This window comes from Lissotriton helveticus, chromosome 1_1 (genome assembly GCF_964261635.1).
Source record: "Lissotriton helveticus chromosome 1_1, aLisHel1.1, whole genome shotgun sequence".
In the NCBI taxonomy this organism is placed as follows: Eukaryota; Metazoa; Chordata; class Amphibia; order Caudata; family Salamandridae; genus Lissotriton; species Lissotriton helveticus.
Genome location: NC_136057.1, coordinates 1,507,829,919 through 1,507,845,633, shown reverse-complemented (window position 1 = coordinate 1,507,845,633; position 15,715 = coordinate 1,507,829,919). Strand labels below are relative to the sequence as shown.

Genomic DNA, 15,715 nt, shown 5'->3' with positions numbered 1-15,715 from the left:
TCTGGTGGCCTGCTTGTTGCAGCGAATCGAGCTCTTGTGCTCTGATATTCTTATCTTTATTTTTCTCGTGGTCATGCCCACATACCTCTTATCACAAGGACACGTGATGAGGTAGATCAGGTTTGAACTATTACAGTTCGTAAACCTTCGTTGCTCCCATGGTCGATCGGTTCCAATGTTAATCGTGATTGATTTAGAGGTCTGAGGGCACGCAGCACATTGTCCACAGGGGTGGTGGCCAGTGACTGCAGGCATGTCCCAAAGGGTTCCAACTGCTCTCGGAACATCCGTCCTTGGTCTGGTATGGACCAGTATATCTTTTAGATTTTGACCTCTCTTAAAAGCAAAGAGAGGGACTGGCAAGGTATCTTTCCCGGTGTTGAGGATGCCCCAGTGTTTTTTGATGATTTTAGAAATCTGGTTGGAGGACGTACCAAATGTTGTCACACATGTCATCCGTGCAGATTTTTCTTTGGAGGGTAATATCTCAAGTAAGCTAGCTCTATTATTATTTGCCGCTCGTTTTTTGGACTGATAGACCAATTTCTTGGGGTAATCCTTTTCCAGTAGATCTTGTGTCAAGTTCTTTGCATGTGTTTCAAAGGACGACTTGGTCGTGCAATTCCTTTGTATGCGCAGAAATTGCCCGTAGGGCAAGTTGTCCCTTAAAGATTTCGGATGGCAACTGTGGTAGTTGGGCAACGAATTGCGGGCCATCGGCTTCCTAAAGAGCTCTGAAGTCAAACCTTGGGGTGTGCCATGGATCAATAAGTCCAAAAATGCCAGTTTGTTAACATCATGCTCCATGGTAAATTTCAGGAACCGATTACGCTGACATTTTCCAACAGAGCGCGTTTGTTTTTAAGCGCATATCAATTGAAAACTGTAAGACAACCTAGTCTTTCGTGGTCTGTGATATTAAACACCTACTACATACAATGTTTGCCTTTTAAATAGCGCTGATCAGATAAGAAACAACAACATATCAGGTCTAGCTGCTTGTCGCATTTGGTTCTTCCTCTTCCTTTATTATTTTTCCTGTTTCACTCTATAGAGCGGTGCTCCATTTAAACCCTGAGCTGTAGCCGGGTGAGGTGGAGAGTTCATTCCCCAAATTAAGGGTGAGTGGGCATGGTGTCACCCTGCCTTTGCATTCATTTTTTGCTCTGTAGCAATTAAGTTGACTCTGTTGCAACCATTGATCAGTATACTTTGACATGTTTTGTAGACCAATGTGTTTTTTCTTTGAAGCTATAGATATTAACTGTACAGGTGTTTTTGTGTGTTTTTCGTTTCATATGTTCACATGATTGATTGGATCATCTACTTGGGCGATCTCAGGTGATATGAGATTCATTTACTTTATTATTTTCACACGGAAGCAGTAGCATTAATAAGGTCCTGAAGAAGCAGATGGGGATCTTTTGACCCCACTATACTGCAGAAACATGTCGACCTCCTAACATCTCAGTAGTTATTTGTTACACTACTTGCACTGGTTTTATTTCTTTGGGTGTGGGTAGGACCATATTAAAATAATTTTTCCATTCCCGCGACCCAATATTAACTTACACCACACAAGTTCCTTTGAACTTTTCACTTTTTCACTGCACTGCTAGTCATTTCCCACCTGTCACCATCTTCCAACCATCATTTTTTCAGTATCCTCTACAAGGATTGGGCTACAATTTACCCAATCAATGGTGGACAAGTTTCCACTTCCTTCGGGTGAAGGATCCCAAATGATGTAGGGCGGAACAGGATGGGTATCTGATGGGAACACCTTTTTTCACTTGAAAACCATGGATTCCTAGTTTGTATCCCAATCACTGTACGGTTTACTATATAGCTTCTAGTAACCTTGACCCATTGTCTGTGTAAAGTTGTTTTACCAGGTAAAAGTTGCCTTGAGGGGACTAGACTCTCAGTCACCATGGTGATGCTAGCCCCTGTATCTCTATAGGCCTCAACTTTTATACCATTGATGAGGGGCTCCTGTCTGTACTTGCCCAAAGTGTTGGGACAAGTTGTGAAGTTGGCAAACCCCATGCCAGTCTCACAGACAAGAGTATCTAAGTTTGGGGACCTGGTTAGGCCAGAGTCCCCAGGAACTCCCAAAGTAAATGCAACCAGATTCTTGGGGGCACTCCCACCACCTGGGGGATTACTACTAGTAGTAACAGGAGGTTTGGGAATGTTACTTGGGGGTATGTTCTCCTTATTGTTGTTCTTTGGGCAACTGCTGTCAGTTTTCAAATGACCCACCTGTTTACAGGGATAACAATAAGGTTTCTTCTGGTTATTAGAAGGATTCTGGGACCCACCCCCCTCAGAGGATTTTTGGGGCCCTGATGTGGTTTGATCTGGAGATTTATTCCCACCCTTCTCTTGAGGCTTGGTTGATTCCTTCTTCTGGTCACCACCTTTGTTCCTAGGCCTAATCCTGGTTCTGACCCATTTGTCTGCCCTCTTACCCAATTCCCGTGGAGAGGTCAGATCAGAGTCTACCAGGTGCTGGTGTAATAACTGGTTCTGACAATTATTTAAGACTTGCTCTCTCATAATAAGATTATACAATCCTGTGAAGTCAGTAACCTTGCTACCCGGTAGCCAGCCTTCTAAAGCCTTAGTGGCACAATCAACAAAGTCAGACCAGTCCTGAGACTGAGTTTTCTGGGTGTCTCTGGACAGCAACCTGTACTGCTCAGTGGTTAAGCCAAACCCATCAACCAGTGCATTTTTCAGGACCTGGTAATTGTTAGCATCCTCAACTCTAGTAGTGAGGAGCTTATCTCTACCGTTGCCATCAAAGGAGAGCCACAGTATAGCTGCCCACTGACTCTGGGGAATGCACTGCACAGTGCAGGCCCTCTCCAAAGCAGCCATCCATTTCTGGATGTCATCCCCTTGCTTAAAAAGGGGGGCACTATCTTTGTCAGGTGTTTAGTATCTAAACCCCTCTCTTTATCTCTTGGGAGATTGCTGCCACCAGTGGGAACTATCTCACTCATCTGCTGCTCTCTAGCAAAGGCAAGCTTCTCTTTGGCCAGGGCAAGTTCTTCCCTTTCAATCCTCAGTTTAGCTTGTCTCATCCTTGCTTCATGCTCTCTTCTCTGAGGGGAAGTCAATCTCCTCTGGGGAGAGTTCCTTCTCCCCTGAGAAGAGGCATTAGAGTGCAGAGATCTAATGGAGTCCCTAGAAGGAGATCTATCTCTCCTAACTCCAAGGTTAGGCCTAATTAGGGTCAGTACTGGGGGTCCCCCAGATCCTTGCCCAAGCAGGTCTAAGTTGGCCCTAGTGAGTCTGCTGACTAGTTCAGACCTGTCTGCCTCATCCCCAGAGAGTTCCTCTTGATCCTCCTCCCCAACTGTATTTTCAGTGTCAAGGAGGTCTGGATCACCACGAGTACCCTCTAAGGCTGGCATATTCCCATCTGCCTGGGATGCTTTCCTAGCATCATAAGTCTCTAAGAGACCTATCAGAAAGGGAATGTTGGGGTTAGACCCCTGTTTCAGTTTCCTGGAGGTACACACTTGTCTCATCTCCTGGAAACTGAGAGCTGCATATCTTGAGATGACCTGTGGAGGGTCAATAACCACAAGGGGAGTCTCTGAAGACTCTCCATGGGTAGACATGCTTTTCTAGTGAGGTGTAAGTGGTGCACTTACCTACACTATATGTTTGCCTACTGATCCCTTGCTAGAGTTGTAGTTTAGGGTGTGCTAGGCCCTAGGAGCTACAACAGCTGGTTCAGTAGAACTCAGAGTATTCTAAGCTAAGTTATATGTACCTCAGTACTTATGTGATCTTTCAAATGATATTCTTAGGATATGTGTGGTAAAACAACAGCAAGCTCAAATCCCACCGCTGCCACCAATGTGAGAAGTTGGCCTGATATGCAGTGCTCACTATTCTAGTGATCACTATGTATCAGTCCAAACAACCCTTATTGATGATTGGTTGTAAGTCAACCTTATAGACCAGCTATCCTAGTAGCATGGATACGAGCAGTCTAAGGCTAAGACTCTAGAGGGCGTGTTAAGCCAGCTGTTTTACCATCACATTACCCCTTGAACACCAAGTGAAAGGACACCACACAAGTTGTTATGAAAATAAACAGATATTTATTTATAACAAGACTACCCTGAACTCTTTATGAGTCAGGGAGCTAAGCACACAACAAAACTCTTACGAAAATACTTTAAGTCGCACAATTTACACAAATGCCCTAGGGGCACGAAAAACCATATACTCAGTAAGTGGAATGCGAACTTGCTAGCAGGTGAGTAATACTTTTCTAGACTCAGGAATCGCTAGGCCTACAATTCTAACCACTGGGAATAGATGCAGGAGGCCTGTGGACGTCGTGTGCAGAGTGGGAACTCTCACGCGTAAGGCGGGAAAAAGTCTATGGAGGCTAGCAGTTGCAAAGTTACTGTTCTCGGGCGAACCCGACTAGGTGGGTCGAAAACGGGAGTGGATCCGAACACTTAGGGTGTTGGACTATGCTGGAGCACCGGAGTACTCAGTTTACCTAGCCCAGGGGCTGCGGCTGCATAGGGTTGAAGTTGCGTCGGAAACCCACGTTGAAGAACCAGGAGCCTGAAGAAAGAAGTTGCTGGCAGGCGGCCAGTGAAGAAAGTTCGTGGAGATCCAAGCCTGGATCAGGGGAGAAGAAACCTGTAAGCAGAGGGGACCAAGGTCTGAATCACTAGCCAGTGATTTAGGTGGGCACCAGGATGGCACCGGACGAAGTCACCTCAGCCAGGTGAGTGGGCGCTGCTGGGCTCTGCAGTCTCTCGGACCAGGAGGCATTGTCGGCGACCAGGATGGAGGTGCGAGCTGTCCCACGAAGGTACTTGCTGTCGACGTCGCTGGACCCAGGATTGGGGCAACAAGTCTTGGCAAATGCAAGACCCACGCGGTGGACCTAAAATGGCGTCTTGAGTGGACCAGGAGGGTCCAAGGTGCTTCTCTGAAGAAGGGAAGCAAGGGCCAGTCTGGAGCAACCAGACCAGCAGTCTTTGTCGTCGTGGAGCGTCGTAAAAGGGCCACTAGCCAACGGGCAAGTGACCGGGACAACGCGGTGAGCAGCAAAAAGCAGAAGGGCCCCACGCAGATCTCGTGGATGCAGGGGGGCTGAACTTCGGTGCTGGAGCTGCTCAGGGTCGGGGCTTCTCTCACCCCAAAGCACTCGGTCGAGGGTCACTCGGTGGTCGTGCTGGACAAGCGTCGTGCGGTTCTGAAGATGGCCGGTCCCTCGAGGTCTCGTCGCACCCACGGATCACAGCTGGGCTGATGATGTAGGTTGAGGTCAGAGGTGCCAGGGAAGCCGGTTCTCGTCGTGCTGGAGCAGTCTTGATCCGAAGGAGAGACTGGCAACAAACCGCGATGCTTGGTTGGTGCCTGCTGCTGCAGGGTGACTACTCCTTAGTCACAAGGGAGAATCTTGGGAAGAAGTCTTGAGTTCCTTTCGTGGAAAGTAGTTTCAGGATTCAAAGATGATCTAATTTGGAAGGGGGCCTGCTCCTACCTTTATCCTGAAAAAGGGGGCTGGCACGCGACTAAGTCCTGCCCTATGGGTGGGACCAGGAGGGGGGTGGTTACACCCCTCTCCTTTGGCGGGCTTTCCCCAGCTCAGGGTCTGGTGTGCCCCTGGAACTGTTTCAAGCCGGCCTATGCACAGTGAGCACCGGGGTGCCACTTGGAGTCACCTTCCTCTAAAGCCCTGCCTACCTAGAATACACAAAACCCTGTCTGGGACGGTGCTGGCACCGCCCCTGGCAGGAAACCCTTTGTCCTTGCCTCCTGCTCTGGGAGGACTCCCAGCAGCAGGAGGGCAGACTTGTGTCTCGGTGGCAGCATCCATTTTGTGGAGCTAAGGCTCTGTCTGACTTTAACCGGGGTTACAGGTTACCAACATGTCGTGTCCCTCTAGAAGGGTGGAATGCTAACCCCGTCGCCAGAATTGGCGAGGGGTTAGTATTCCAATTCGTATGACACCTTACTCGACATGTTTTGATAAAGCGATACCAGAGTTGGCATATAACCGCGAGGATTATAATGCACTTAAGAGTATATGGTATGCGTTATCAGGGAAACGGCTAAGGGATAGGTCCCGAAAGCCGCAGACAGGCTCAGCTCATGCCAGAGCACCATCTCACACGATTCCAAGCACTCTGCCTTCAGGATTGTCAAGGCCTGCCATAGGAGTGACTGATAGGAGATCTGTGTGCCCATTTTAGGGTTAGATATAGGTATACTATATCTAAAGCAATGGGGTGATTACACCACCTTGCCCCAGCTGTCGTGCAGCCAGTTGTGTCAGATTTGGATGGCCAGCCAGGGGTGGCATAATACATGCTGCAGCCCCTGGTAGGCCCTGGGTACACCTATGCCCTGGGTACCTCAGGTACACTGTACAGGGACTGATAAGGTGACTCAGTATCCAATTAGATATGTACCTAAGGTACATGGAATCCATTTTACAGAGAGAGCAGTAGGCCTGGGGTCCTGAATAGCAGGGCCCCAGGTCAACTAAGTCAGAAAACCAGCAAAACACCAGGCAAAAAGTTGGGGGCAACCATAGTCAGGGATCTACCTTCCTACATAGAAGAACACCTGGAATTGTAAATGTTAGGTTTGGAGATGGAAGGATAGGTTTGAACAGGGGCTTCGTGAACGCCCGCTTTAGTAGCAACAGTAGAGGTGGAGCTCTTGATGGGCCTCTTCTGTCTGCAGCTCGGCAGACAAAGACTTGTAGTTAATGTGAAAGGGTGTGAGTGAATGGATGGATGGATGTGTGGGTGAAAGGATGAGTGAGTGTAAATGTGGCTGGATGGATGAATGAATGAGCGACAGAGATGGTTGAGTGATGGGGATGGTGGATGGACAAAGGATGTTATAATGAAGGAAAGGGTGAATGAGTGGATGGGTTACAGGGTGTAAGGATTAGAGAGTGAAAGGGTGGATAAGTGTAAAGAATAAATGGATGGATGGATTGATGGATGGGTGGGTGGGTGGGTAGAAGGGTGGGTGGATGGATGGATGAGTGAAAGGATGGATGAATGAGTGAAAGGGAGGGTGGATAGATGGAGTGAAAGGGTGGGTGTATGGATAAGCAGATGGATGAATGGTTGAAATGGATAGGTTTGGAGATGGATGAGTAGGTTTGGATATGGATGAGCGGATGGACTGACGGATAAACAGATGGACGAACAGATTGGTAAAAGGCTAATAGATGAAAGAATGAATGGGTGACAATGTAAAGGTGAAATGCTAGATATCAGTGGGTGAAAGGGTGAATGGATAGATGCTTAGATGGAAGAGACAAGAGAGCTATTCTGGAGAGGATTCCAATGACTTTTTTCACTTGCTTGGTGTAATAAGAACTTTGGCTCTAAGTGGGGGTATTTTAATTTTCTGGTTACTCACTTGGCCTACACTATGCTCCTTTCTCTACCTGGGGATTACCAGGTAGGCATGGTGCTGTTTGCCAGCGTGTTCTTACTAGACAGCCAGCATTTGGTCTCATAAAGGCCACATTGCCATAGAAATTCCTGGCACTGAACAAAACTACTTTATAAAAGAGCAGAATGCTGTCACACACAATGAAGCCAGCTGATAGATAGGAAGAGATAGCATTTTTATAAAAACAGAAGGTCTTGTTAACTCAGATTTAATTAGGGGCTTAAATGTTGAAGAAAGTCACAAAAGTTCACCAATGATATATGTCTTTGTTATAATGCAGATTTACATTTTTCTTCAATTCACATGAATTTCCTTAAGTAGGCCAGGAAACCGTAGTCCTAGAAAATATTTGTGAATTGCTTCTTAGCATGAGCAAATATGAATGTGCCCCAGCGGAAATCTGTTGAGTGTTTACAAGTTCACTTTTTCTCCAACCACATTGTTCCCAGCCCTGGAAGATACTTTACTTCTGCCGTTGTCAGGGGTAAATTTCCAACCTTTCTCAGTATTGGAAAAGATTAGAGAAGAGCTGGTGAAAACTTCCAAAATTCAAATCCTTCTATACTTCTCTCGGTATTTTTCTTCACCTTGGCTATTAGAGGTTCCATATTTATGGAATCTCTAATAGCCAAGGTGAAGAAAAATACAGAGAGAATCCACAATTTGCATTTAACTTTAATGGGCCGCATACATTTTATTAAAATGGTTACCTTCCCCAAATTTCTGTATATTTTTAGAGCCATTCCCCTTTTCTTTTATCAATTGTGGTTCTCCAAAATAGAGTTAATCCTCAACAGACTTATATGGGCACAAGGGAAAACAAGGAGAGCATATCGACACATCACACTGCCAAGAGGGAAAGGGGGTTGGGGTGCCCCAGATTTTAGAATATACTACTGGGCGGCGGCCCTACAATACTTCCAGGGGATGATAGGGGGAGGTGGGGGAGAGCACGGGGGCAACGGACCTATGCTCACAAATGTATATAGTGCACTGATGGGGGGAGACGCGGTGAATGGTTTCTTAAATACAATTGACTTTAGCTATTTTAAGCATACAAGGTTTAAGACATTGAGGGCGACATACAAAGTATGGATGGCAGTCGCAAAAAAACTAGGTCTGGGAAGGTTTCACAGATATACTCGTCTATACACTAATCAGTCACTCCCTGCGGATATCGTTAGGGATTCAGTTATGAGAGATTGAGAGGAGAAGGGTGTTAAGAAAATAGGAGATCTGTATGACCAGGAAGGTATCCTCCAGTTTCAGGAGTTACAAACAAAATTTAAGCTACCCGGTGGGAGTTTTTTCAAATATTTGCAGCTGAGGAGCTATTTTATGAATAAAAAGGGAGGCACATTAGGGTTTGGGCATTCCCAGATAATGGAATATATAGAGCGTAGCCAACAGTGTACGATTCGGTACCTGTACACAGAACTACATTCACTTAAAAAAGATGATACGGAAAAATTTGCTACAAAATGGAGAGAGAAATTAGGCTCCTCTATTGAGATTTTTCAAGAGTCTTTAGATCTAGGCTTCACTGTGTTATGCTCAGCAACGCTACAGGCACAGCACTACAAGACGTTGTTCTCCCTATATCATACTCCTGCTAGAATAGCACAATGGGGCGGCACCTCGGGAATAACTTGCCCACGCTGCAATTCAACAAATGCTGATATAGTTCATATGTTCGCAGAATGTCCACAACTGCACTCATTAATAATGGCAATTAATGCCTTCATACAAGGATCATTAGCGATTGAAGCAGTAATGACACCAGAACTAATAATGTTGGGGCTTTCGCGGGAGGGTGAGACCCAGTTCACAGAGTTTTTATTTGTTGCGATGGCAGTGCATCGAATATGCATTGCTAAGGCTTGGTTGGATAAGGCCCCGCCAACGTTTCAAACTTGGATTGCTAGGATACTTGCTATATATAATCTGGAGAAGGCAATATACGATAAGAAGGGGCGGAGAGCTAGAGTATTGGGGGAGAAGATATGGAACCCTATAGAGCGATGGAAGAGGGCACTGGTGTATTGATTAGCGAAGGTTTTTTTTTCCAGATGTTCATATTGTTTAGAAACTATGGCTAGCTTGGATGTAATAAGGACTCCAAAGGTTCATGAACATGTTTGTGTTTATAACTCAACTTTAAATGCCATAAGGAATACAAAGTGCATGTATAAAGAGTTGATCATAGAATGTTTAATATAGAAATAAGATATGGTATGTTATAATCCATACAAATGTGCTGTAACATTGGATGATATAAAAAAATAAAAAAGAACTATAAATAAAAAAATAAAAAAATTAAAAAATCCTTCTATACTATTAGCCTGACATAACCAGAGAGGCTATTATCAGAGCTCTTCTATAATAATATTGCTGCCATTATTTGACGGCGCACTACATGGCACCAAAGGGACAAGTGGATTTTGTTACAGGACAAGTAGATTTATGAAGCACAAGTACATATTTCATTAAATTCATATTGTTTTTAGAGTCCCGGTGGGGGCTCATTTGGCACGGCAGTGCCAAAGCCGATTCCTCAGCTGCACCGCAGGAGAGCGGGCAGCTGCAACACGGGGCATTTTCTTTTTCTGCTAAGGAAGAAATTAATTGTACCCCCCTGCCCCAGTGCGCTACTCACGTTGTTCTTTCTGCCAAGGCAGCCAATAGGGCCAGTGGAAGGCCTCAGTTACGCCCTGATATTTGGGACAAAGGGCATTGGGCCCCAGAGGAAGGAAAGTTGCCCTGGGGTCAGGGTGGGTAGAGAGTAAGGCTCTACAGTGGTGGCATAATGTGTTTATGCCTATTATGATTGTGGCTAAATGGGATTTATGCACCATGTGATGATGCCTAATGTTATGCTATGATTTTTCTGCATAATGTGTTCCAGAGTACAGTTTTTAGGTTTTGCCTCGCCAAAAAGATGCGCTCTGCGCATCTTTTTCGCGCAGGCGAAATCCTGATGAGATCTGTAGTGTGGCTTTGGTTCGGCCCTCGTCATTCATTGGCTGGCTCCATAAATGGAGCCTAGCCATTGGACGAGGGGCCTGTCCGTCAATGCCGGACCAGATTCGGGGGCGTTCCCGACATTCTTTGGCTTTTGCCGACGTCACGCGACGCCGGGAACGCCCCCGATTCTGTTCCGGCATTGCCGGCACCTCCCTTGCTCCCCCTCCCGCTTGTTTCCTGGTGCCCGCCTTCGTGCTCCGGCCGGCCGTCGTCAGCGTCTCTCCTCCCCCTTTCCCGCCCCCTCCCGCTTGTTTTGGTGCCCGTCTTCTGCTCCGGCCGGCCGTCGTCAGCTCTCTCCTCCCCCTTTCCCGCCCCCTCCCGCTTCTCTCTGATGCAACATTAACGAGAGTCTTCATTACACGGAAACAGTCAGAAATAAAACAAAACACATCAATTTATGCACCATAGAATGTTAAGCGTGCACAACAAAATACTCTGCAACCCACACATCAGGTGTGGGGGCGATCAGTCAGTGACAGCAGCATCACGGGGGCTGCTCCTGATAGCCCAATGATCACGCCGGAGGCATCAGTGCCAAGAGCGGCTCTCGCTCTCCCCGGGCTCAAAGGGGGAGTAAAGTCCACGATCCGTCGCTCTTCCGTGTGTGACAGGTAGCTCGGGCTGTGAGAGCACGCGTGGTGGTGACCTACGGGAGTGAAGACCCCAGGGAGCTGAGTCAGTGCTCGTGAAAGGTGCGGGGCCCGCTAAGGTGCACTGGCGCTGCTTGGTCAGCGCTTACCCAACCCACCTCATCCTGCCCTTTCTCTGCCCGAGCTCACCCGCCGTTGCTGCCTGCCGCCCTCTGTCCCTTGTCATCCTGCCCTTGACCTTGATCCCTCGGGCTCACCCGCGCTGGTCCCCCCCCCCCCCCCCCCGCATCTACGTCCTGCCCTTGATCCTGCTTACCTGCACGATGTGTGTGACAAACTGCAAATATTAGATCGACAACACATAAAAACATCCAATAAAAATCAAAGAACGACAAGACCAATTAAACAAGGCACACGTAGGGCCGTGGAGCTTCAGAGTGCAGAGTGGAGCTTCAGAGTGCAGAGTGGAGCTTCAGAGTGCAGAGTGGAGCTTCAGAGTGCAGAGTGGAGCTTCAGAGTGCAGAGTGGAGCTTCAGAGTGCAGAGTGGAGCTTCAGAGTGGAGCTTCAGAGTGGAGCTTCAGAGTGGAGCTTCAGAGTGGAGCTTCAGAGTGGAGCTTCAGAGTGCAGAGTGGAGCTTCAGAGTGCAGAGTGGAGCTGCAGATTCAGAGTGGAGCTGCAGATTCAGAGTGGAGCTGCAGATTCAGAGTGGAGCTGCAGATTCAGAGTGGAGCTGCAGATTCAGAGTGGAGCTGCAGATTCAGAGTGGAGCTGCAGATTCAGAGTGGAGCTGCAGATTCAGAGTGGAGCTTCAGAGTGGCGCTTCAGAGTGGCGCTTCAGAGTGGCGCTTCAGAGTGGCGCTTCAGAGTGGCGCTTCAGAGTGCAGAGTGGAGCTTCAGAGTGCAGAGTGGAGCTTCAGAGTGCAGAGTGGAGCTTCAGAGTGCAGAGTGGAGCTTCAGAGTGCAGAGTGGAGCTTCAGAGTGCAGAGTGGAGCTTCAGAGTGGAGCTTCAGAGTGGAGCTTCAGAGTGGAGCTTCAGAGTGGAGCTTCAGAGTGGCGCTTCAGAGTGGCGCTTCAGAGTGCAGAGTGGAGCTTCAGAGTGCAGCTTCAGAGTGGAGCTTCAGAGTGGAGCTTCAGAGTGCAGAGTGGAGCTTCAGAGTGCAGAGTGGAGCTTCAGCGTGCAGAGTGGAGCTTCAGAGTGCAGATTCAGAGTGCAGATTCAGAGTGGAGCTTCAGAGTGGAGATTCAGAGTGGAGATTCAGAGTGGAGATTCAGAGTGGAGATTCAGAGTGGAGATTCAGAGTGGAGATTCAGAGTGGAGCTTCAGAGTGCAGATTCAGAGTGCAGAGTGGAGCTTCAGAGTGCAGATTCAGAGTGGAGCATCAGAGTGCAGATTCAGAGTGGAGCTTCAGAGTGCAGAGTGGAGCTTCAGAGTGCAGATTCAGAGTGGAGCTTCAGAGTGCAGAGTGGAGCTTCAGAGTGCAGATTCAGAGTGGAGCTTCAGAGTGCAGAGTGGAGCTTCAGAGTGCAGCTTCAGAGTGCAGATTCAGAGTGCAGAGTGGAGCTTCAGAGTGCAGATTCAGAGTGCAGAGTGGAGCTTCAGAGTGCAGAGTGGAGCTTCAGAGTGGAGAGTGGCGCTTCAGAGTGGCGCTTCAGAGTGGCGCTTCAGAGTGCAGAGTGGAGCTTCAGAGTGCAGAGTGGAGCTTCAGAGTGCAGAGTGGAGCTTCAGAGTGCAGAGTGGAGCTTCAGAGTGCAGAGTGGAGCTTCAGAGTGCAGAGTGGAGCTTCAGAGTGCAGAGTGGAGCTTCAGAGTGGAGCTTCAGAGTGCAGCTTCAGAGTGCAGCTTCAGAGTGGCGCTTCAGAGTGCAGCTTCAGAGTGGAGCTTCAGAGTGGAGCTTCAGAGTGCAGAGTGGAGCTTCAGAGTGCAGAGTGGAGCTTCAGAGTGCAGATTCAGAGTGGAGCTTCAGAGTGCAGATTCAGAGTGGAGCTTCAGAGTGCAGAGTGGAGCTTCAGAGTGCAGATTCAGAGTGGAGCTTCAGAGTGGAGCTTCAGAGTGGAGCTTCAGAGTGGAGATTCAGAGTGGAGATTCAGAGTGCAGATTCAGAGTGCAGATTCAGAGTGCAGAGTGGAGCTTCAGAGTGCAGAGTGGAGCTTCAGAGTGGAGAGTGGCGCTTCAGAGTGGCGCTTCAGAGTGGAGCTTCAGAGTGCAGAGTGGAGCTTCAGAGTGCAGAGTGGAGCTTCAGAGTGCAGAGTGGAGCTTCAGAGTGCAGAGTGGAGCTTCAGAGTGCAGAGTGGAGCTTCAGAGTGGAGCTTCAGAGTGGAGCTTCAGAGTGGAGCTTCAGAGTGGCGCTTCAGAGTGCAGCTTCAGAGTGGAGCTTCAGAGTGGAGCTTCAGAGTGCAGAGTGGAGCTTCAGAGTGCAGAGTGGAGCTTCAGAGTGCAGATTCAGAGTGGAGCTTCAGAGTGCAGATTCAGAGTGGAGCTTCAGAGTGCAGATTCAGAGTGGAGCTTCAGAGTGCAGAGTGGAGCTTCAGAGTGCAGATTCAGAGTGGAGCTTCAGAGTGCAGAGTGGAGCTTCAGAGTGCAGATTCAGAGTGGAGCTTCAGAGTGGAGCTTCAGAGTGGAGCTTCAGAGTGGAGATTCAGAGTGGAGATTCAGAGTGCAGATTCAGAGTGGAGATTCAGAGTGGAGCTTCAGAGTGCAGATTCAGAGTGCAGAGTGGAGCTTCAGAGTGCAGATTCAGAGTGGAGCATCAGAGTGCAGATTCAGAGTGGAGCTTCAGAGTGCAGAGTGGAGCTTCAGAGTGCAGATTCAGAGTGGAGCTTCAGAGTGCAGAGTGGAGCTTCAGAGTGCAGATTCAGAGTGCAGAGTGGAGCTTCAGAGTGCAGATTCAGAGTGGAGCATCAGAGTGCAGATTCAGAGTGGAGCTTCAGAGTGCAGAGTGGAGCTTCAGAGTGCAGATTCAGAGTGGAGCTTCAGAGTGCAGAGTGGAGCTTCAGAGTGCAGATTCAGAGTGGAGCTTCAGAGTGCAGAGTGGAGCTTCAGAGTGCAGAGTGGAGCTTCAGAGTGCAGATTCAGAGTGCAGAGTGGAGCTTCAGAGTGCAGAGTGGAGCTTCAGAGTGGAGAGTGGAGCTTCAGAGTGGAGCTTCAGAGTGGAGCTTCAGAGTGGAGCTTCAGAGTGGAGCTTCAGAGTGGAGCTTCAGAGTGGAGCTTCAGAGTGGAGCTTCAGAGTGCAGCTTCAGAGTGCAGCTTCAGAGTGCAGCTTCAGAGTGCAGCTTCAGAGTGCAGCTTCAGAGTGCAGCTTCAGAGTGCAGAGTGGAGCTTCAGAGTGCAGCTTCAGAGTGCAGAGTGGAGCTTCAGAGTGCAGAGTGGAGCTTCAGAGTGCAGAGTGGAGCTTCAGAGTGCAGAGTGGAGCTTCAGAGTGGAGCTTCAGAGTGGAGCTTCAGAGTGGAGCTTCAGAGTGGAGCTTCAGAGTGTCAAGAGCAATGCCAATAGCTCTAACTTTAACAAAGGCAAAACCATTGCATTGTAAATGCTTGTTACTAGTAGTTACTGGTGGTGTTATTCTTACTACTTGTACTTTGTGATGGTTCTGTTAGAGGCCCGATTGGCCCTGTCATGTATAAAATCCCCTGTAAATTATGACATGGTGCCAGTTGGCACAGTATATATGTGTGATTATGATTCTAATGTGTTTTGGATAATACAAAGGCTATTTTTAATATAACATTGTGTGGAGTTTCTTTTGTAGTGTGCCTAGTGTGTTGCTGTTGTGTGTGTGTGTGTGTTGCGCAAACTATTTACACATTGCCTCTGGGGTAAGCCCGACTGCTTGTGCCAACCTACTGATGGAGCCAGGACTCGTAGAAGAGAGACTTGCTCAGAAGCAATCCTCTCATTTAACTTCTTACCTTGTATTAACTACGTATTGTGTAAACTAACATGCACCACAGTGAACATATAAGACAGAGAAGCTTGCCTACATGTTTACTAATATAAATAACTCAAGCAAAATTCTAAAATGGCTGCTAACAGGAGATCTTTATTGTGCATGAGTCAACTGCATCTAAGCAGTATGACGAGCTGTCGCTTTGAAGGCATTTCTTGTGCCTGCGTAGACGCTATTAAAATGGGTGCTTGAAAGCTCACATGCTTGGCATATGCTTTACTGAAACTAAACCAAGCTATTTTACTAATGCTAACGTGGGGAAAGCAATAATGATTAAAGGGGTTTAGGGTAGAGATAGGTGGTATACAGTGAAACCATTTATTTTTAAATTAACATTTATCTTTCTGACTTTCCTATTAGTGTGCATTTGGGCCTCTCGTATGAGTCCAGAGCCTGTTAACCACCTGACCTCCACGCATGCTTAGTGAGAATGAGCCAGAACAAGTGACGATATACTTGAACGAAGTCCAAGGACACAAGAGATACATACCCTGGGAACCAGCATCGAAAACCTCTGGATGAATAGAAATACATGAGAAAATATACATTTGTGTCTAATAAGATGTGAATACGGGTGAGAATAAAGATTGTGAATAAAAATTAAGGGGTTTGAATCGTTGAACAATAGACTGATAGACTGAGATGAAAAATAAGTATGGTGTGATGATCTTCCCTCCTTGCCTGTCC

At 47.7% G+C, this 15,715-nt stretch overlaps 2 protein-coding genes across 4 annotated transcripts in view; one reads left to right on the top strand and one right to left on the bottom strand.

The window, feature by feature from the left end:
- Positions 1-15,521, top strand: part of LOC144803765 (uncharacterized) — a 42,913-nt gene extending 27,392 nt beyond the window's left edge. The window contains exons 2-3 of the mRNA XM_078671877.1: positions 13,259-13,941; positions 14,092-15,521. Of these exons, the coding sequence (XP_078528003.1) occupies positions 13,259-13,941; positions 14,092-14,611 (1,203 nt within the window). The 3' untranslated portion in view covers positions 14,612-15,521. The remainder of the gene's footprint in view (positions 1-13,258; positions 13,942-14,091) is intronic.
- Positions 1-15,715, bottom strand: part of ATF6 (activating transcription factor 6) — a 1,455,481-nt gene that overhangs the window by 1,407,658 nt on the left and 32,108 nt on the right. The gene's annotated exons all lie outside the window — the stretch shown is intronic.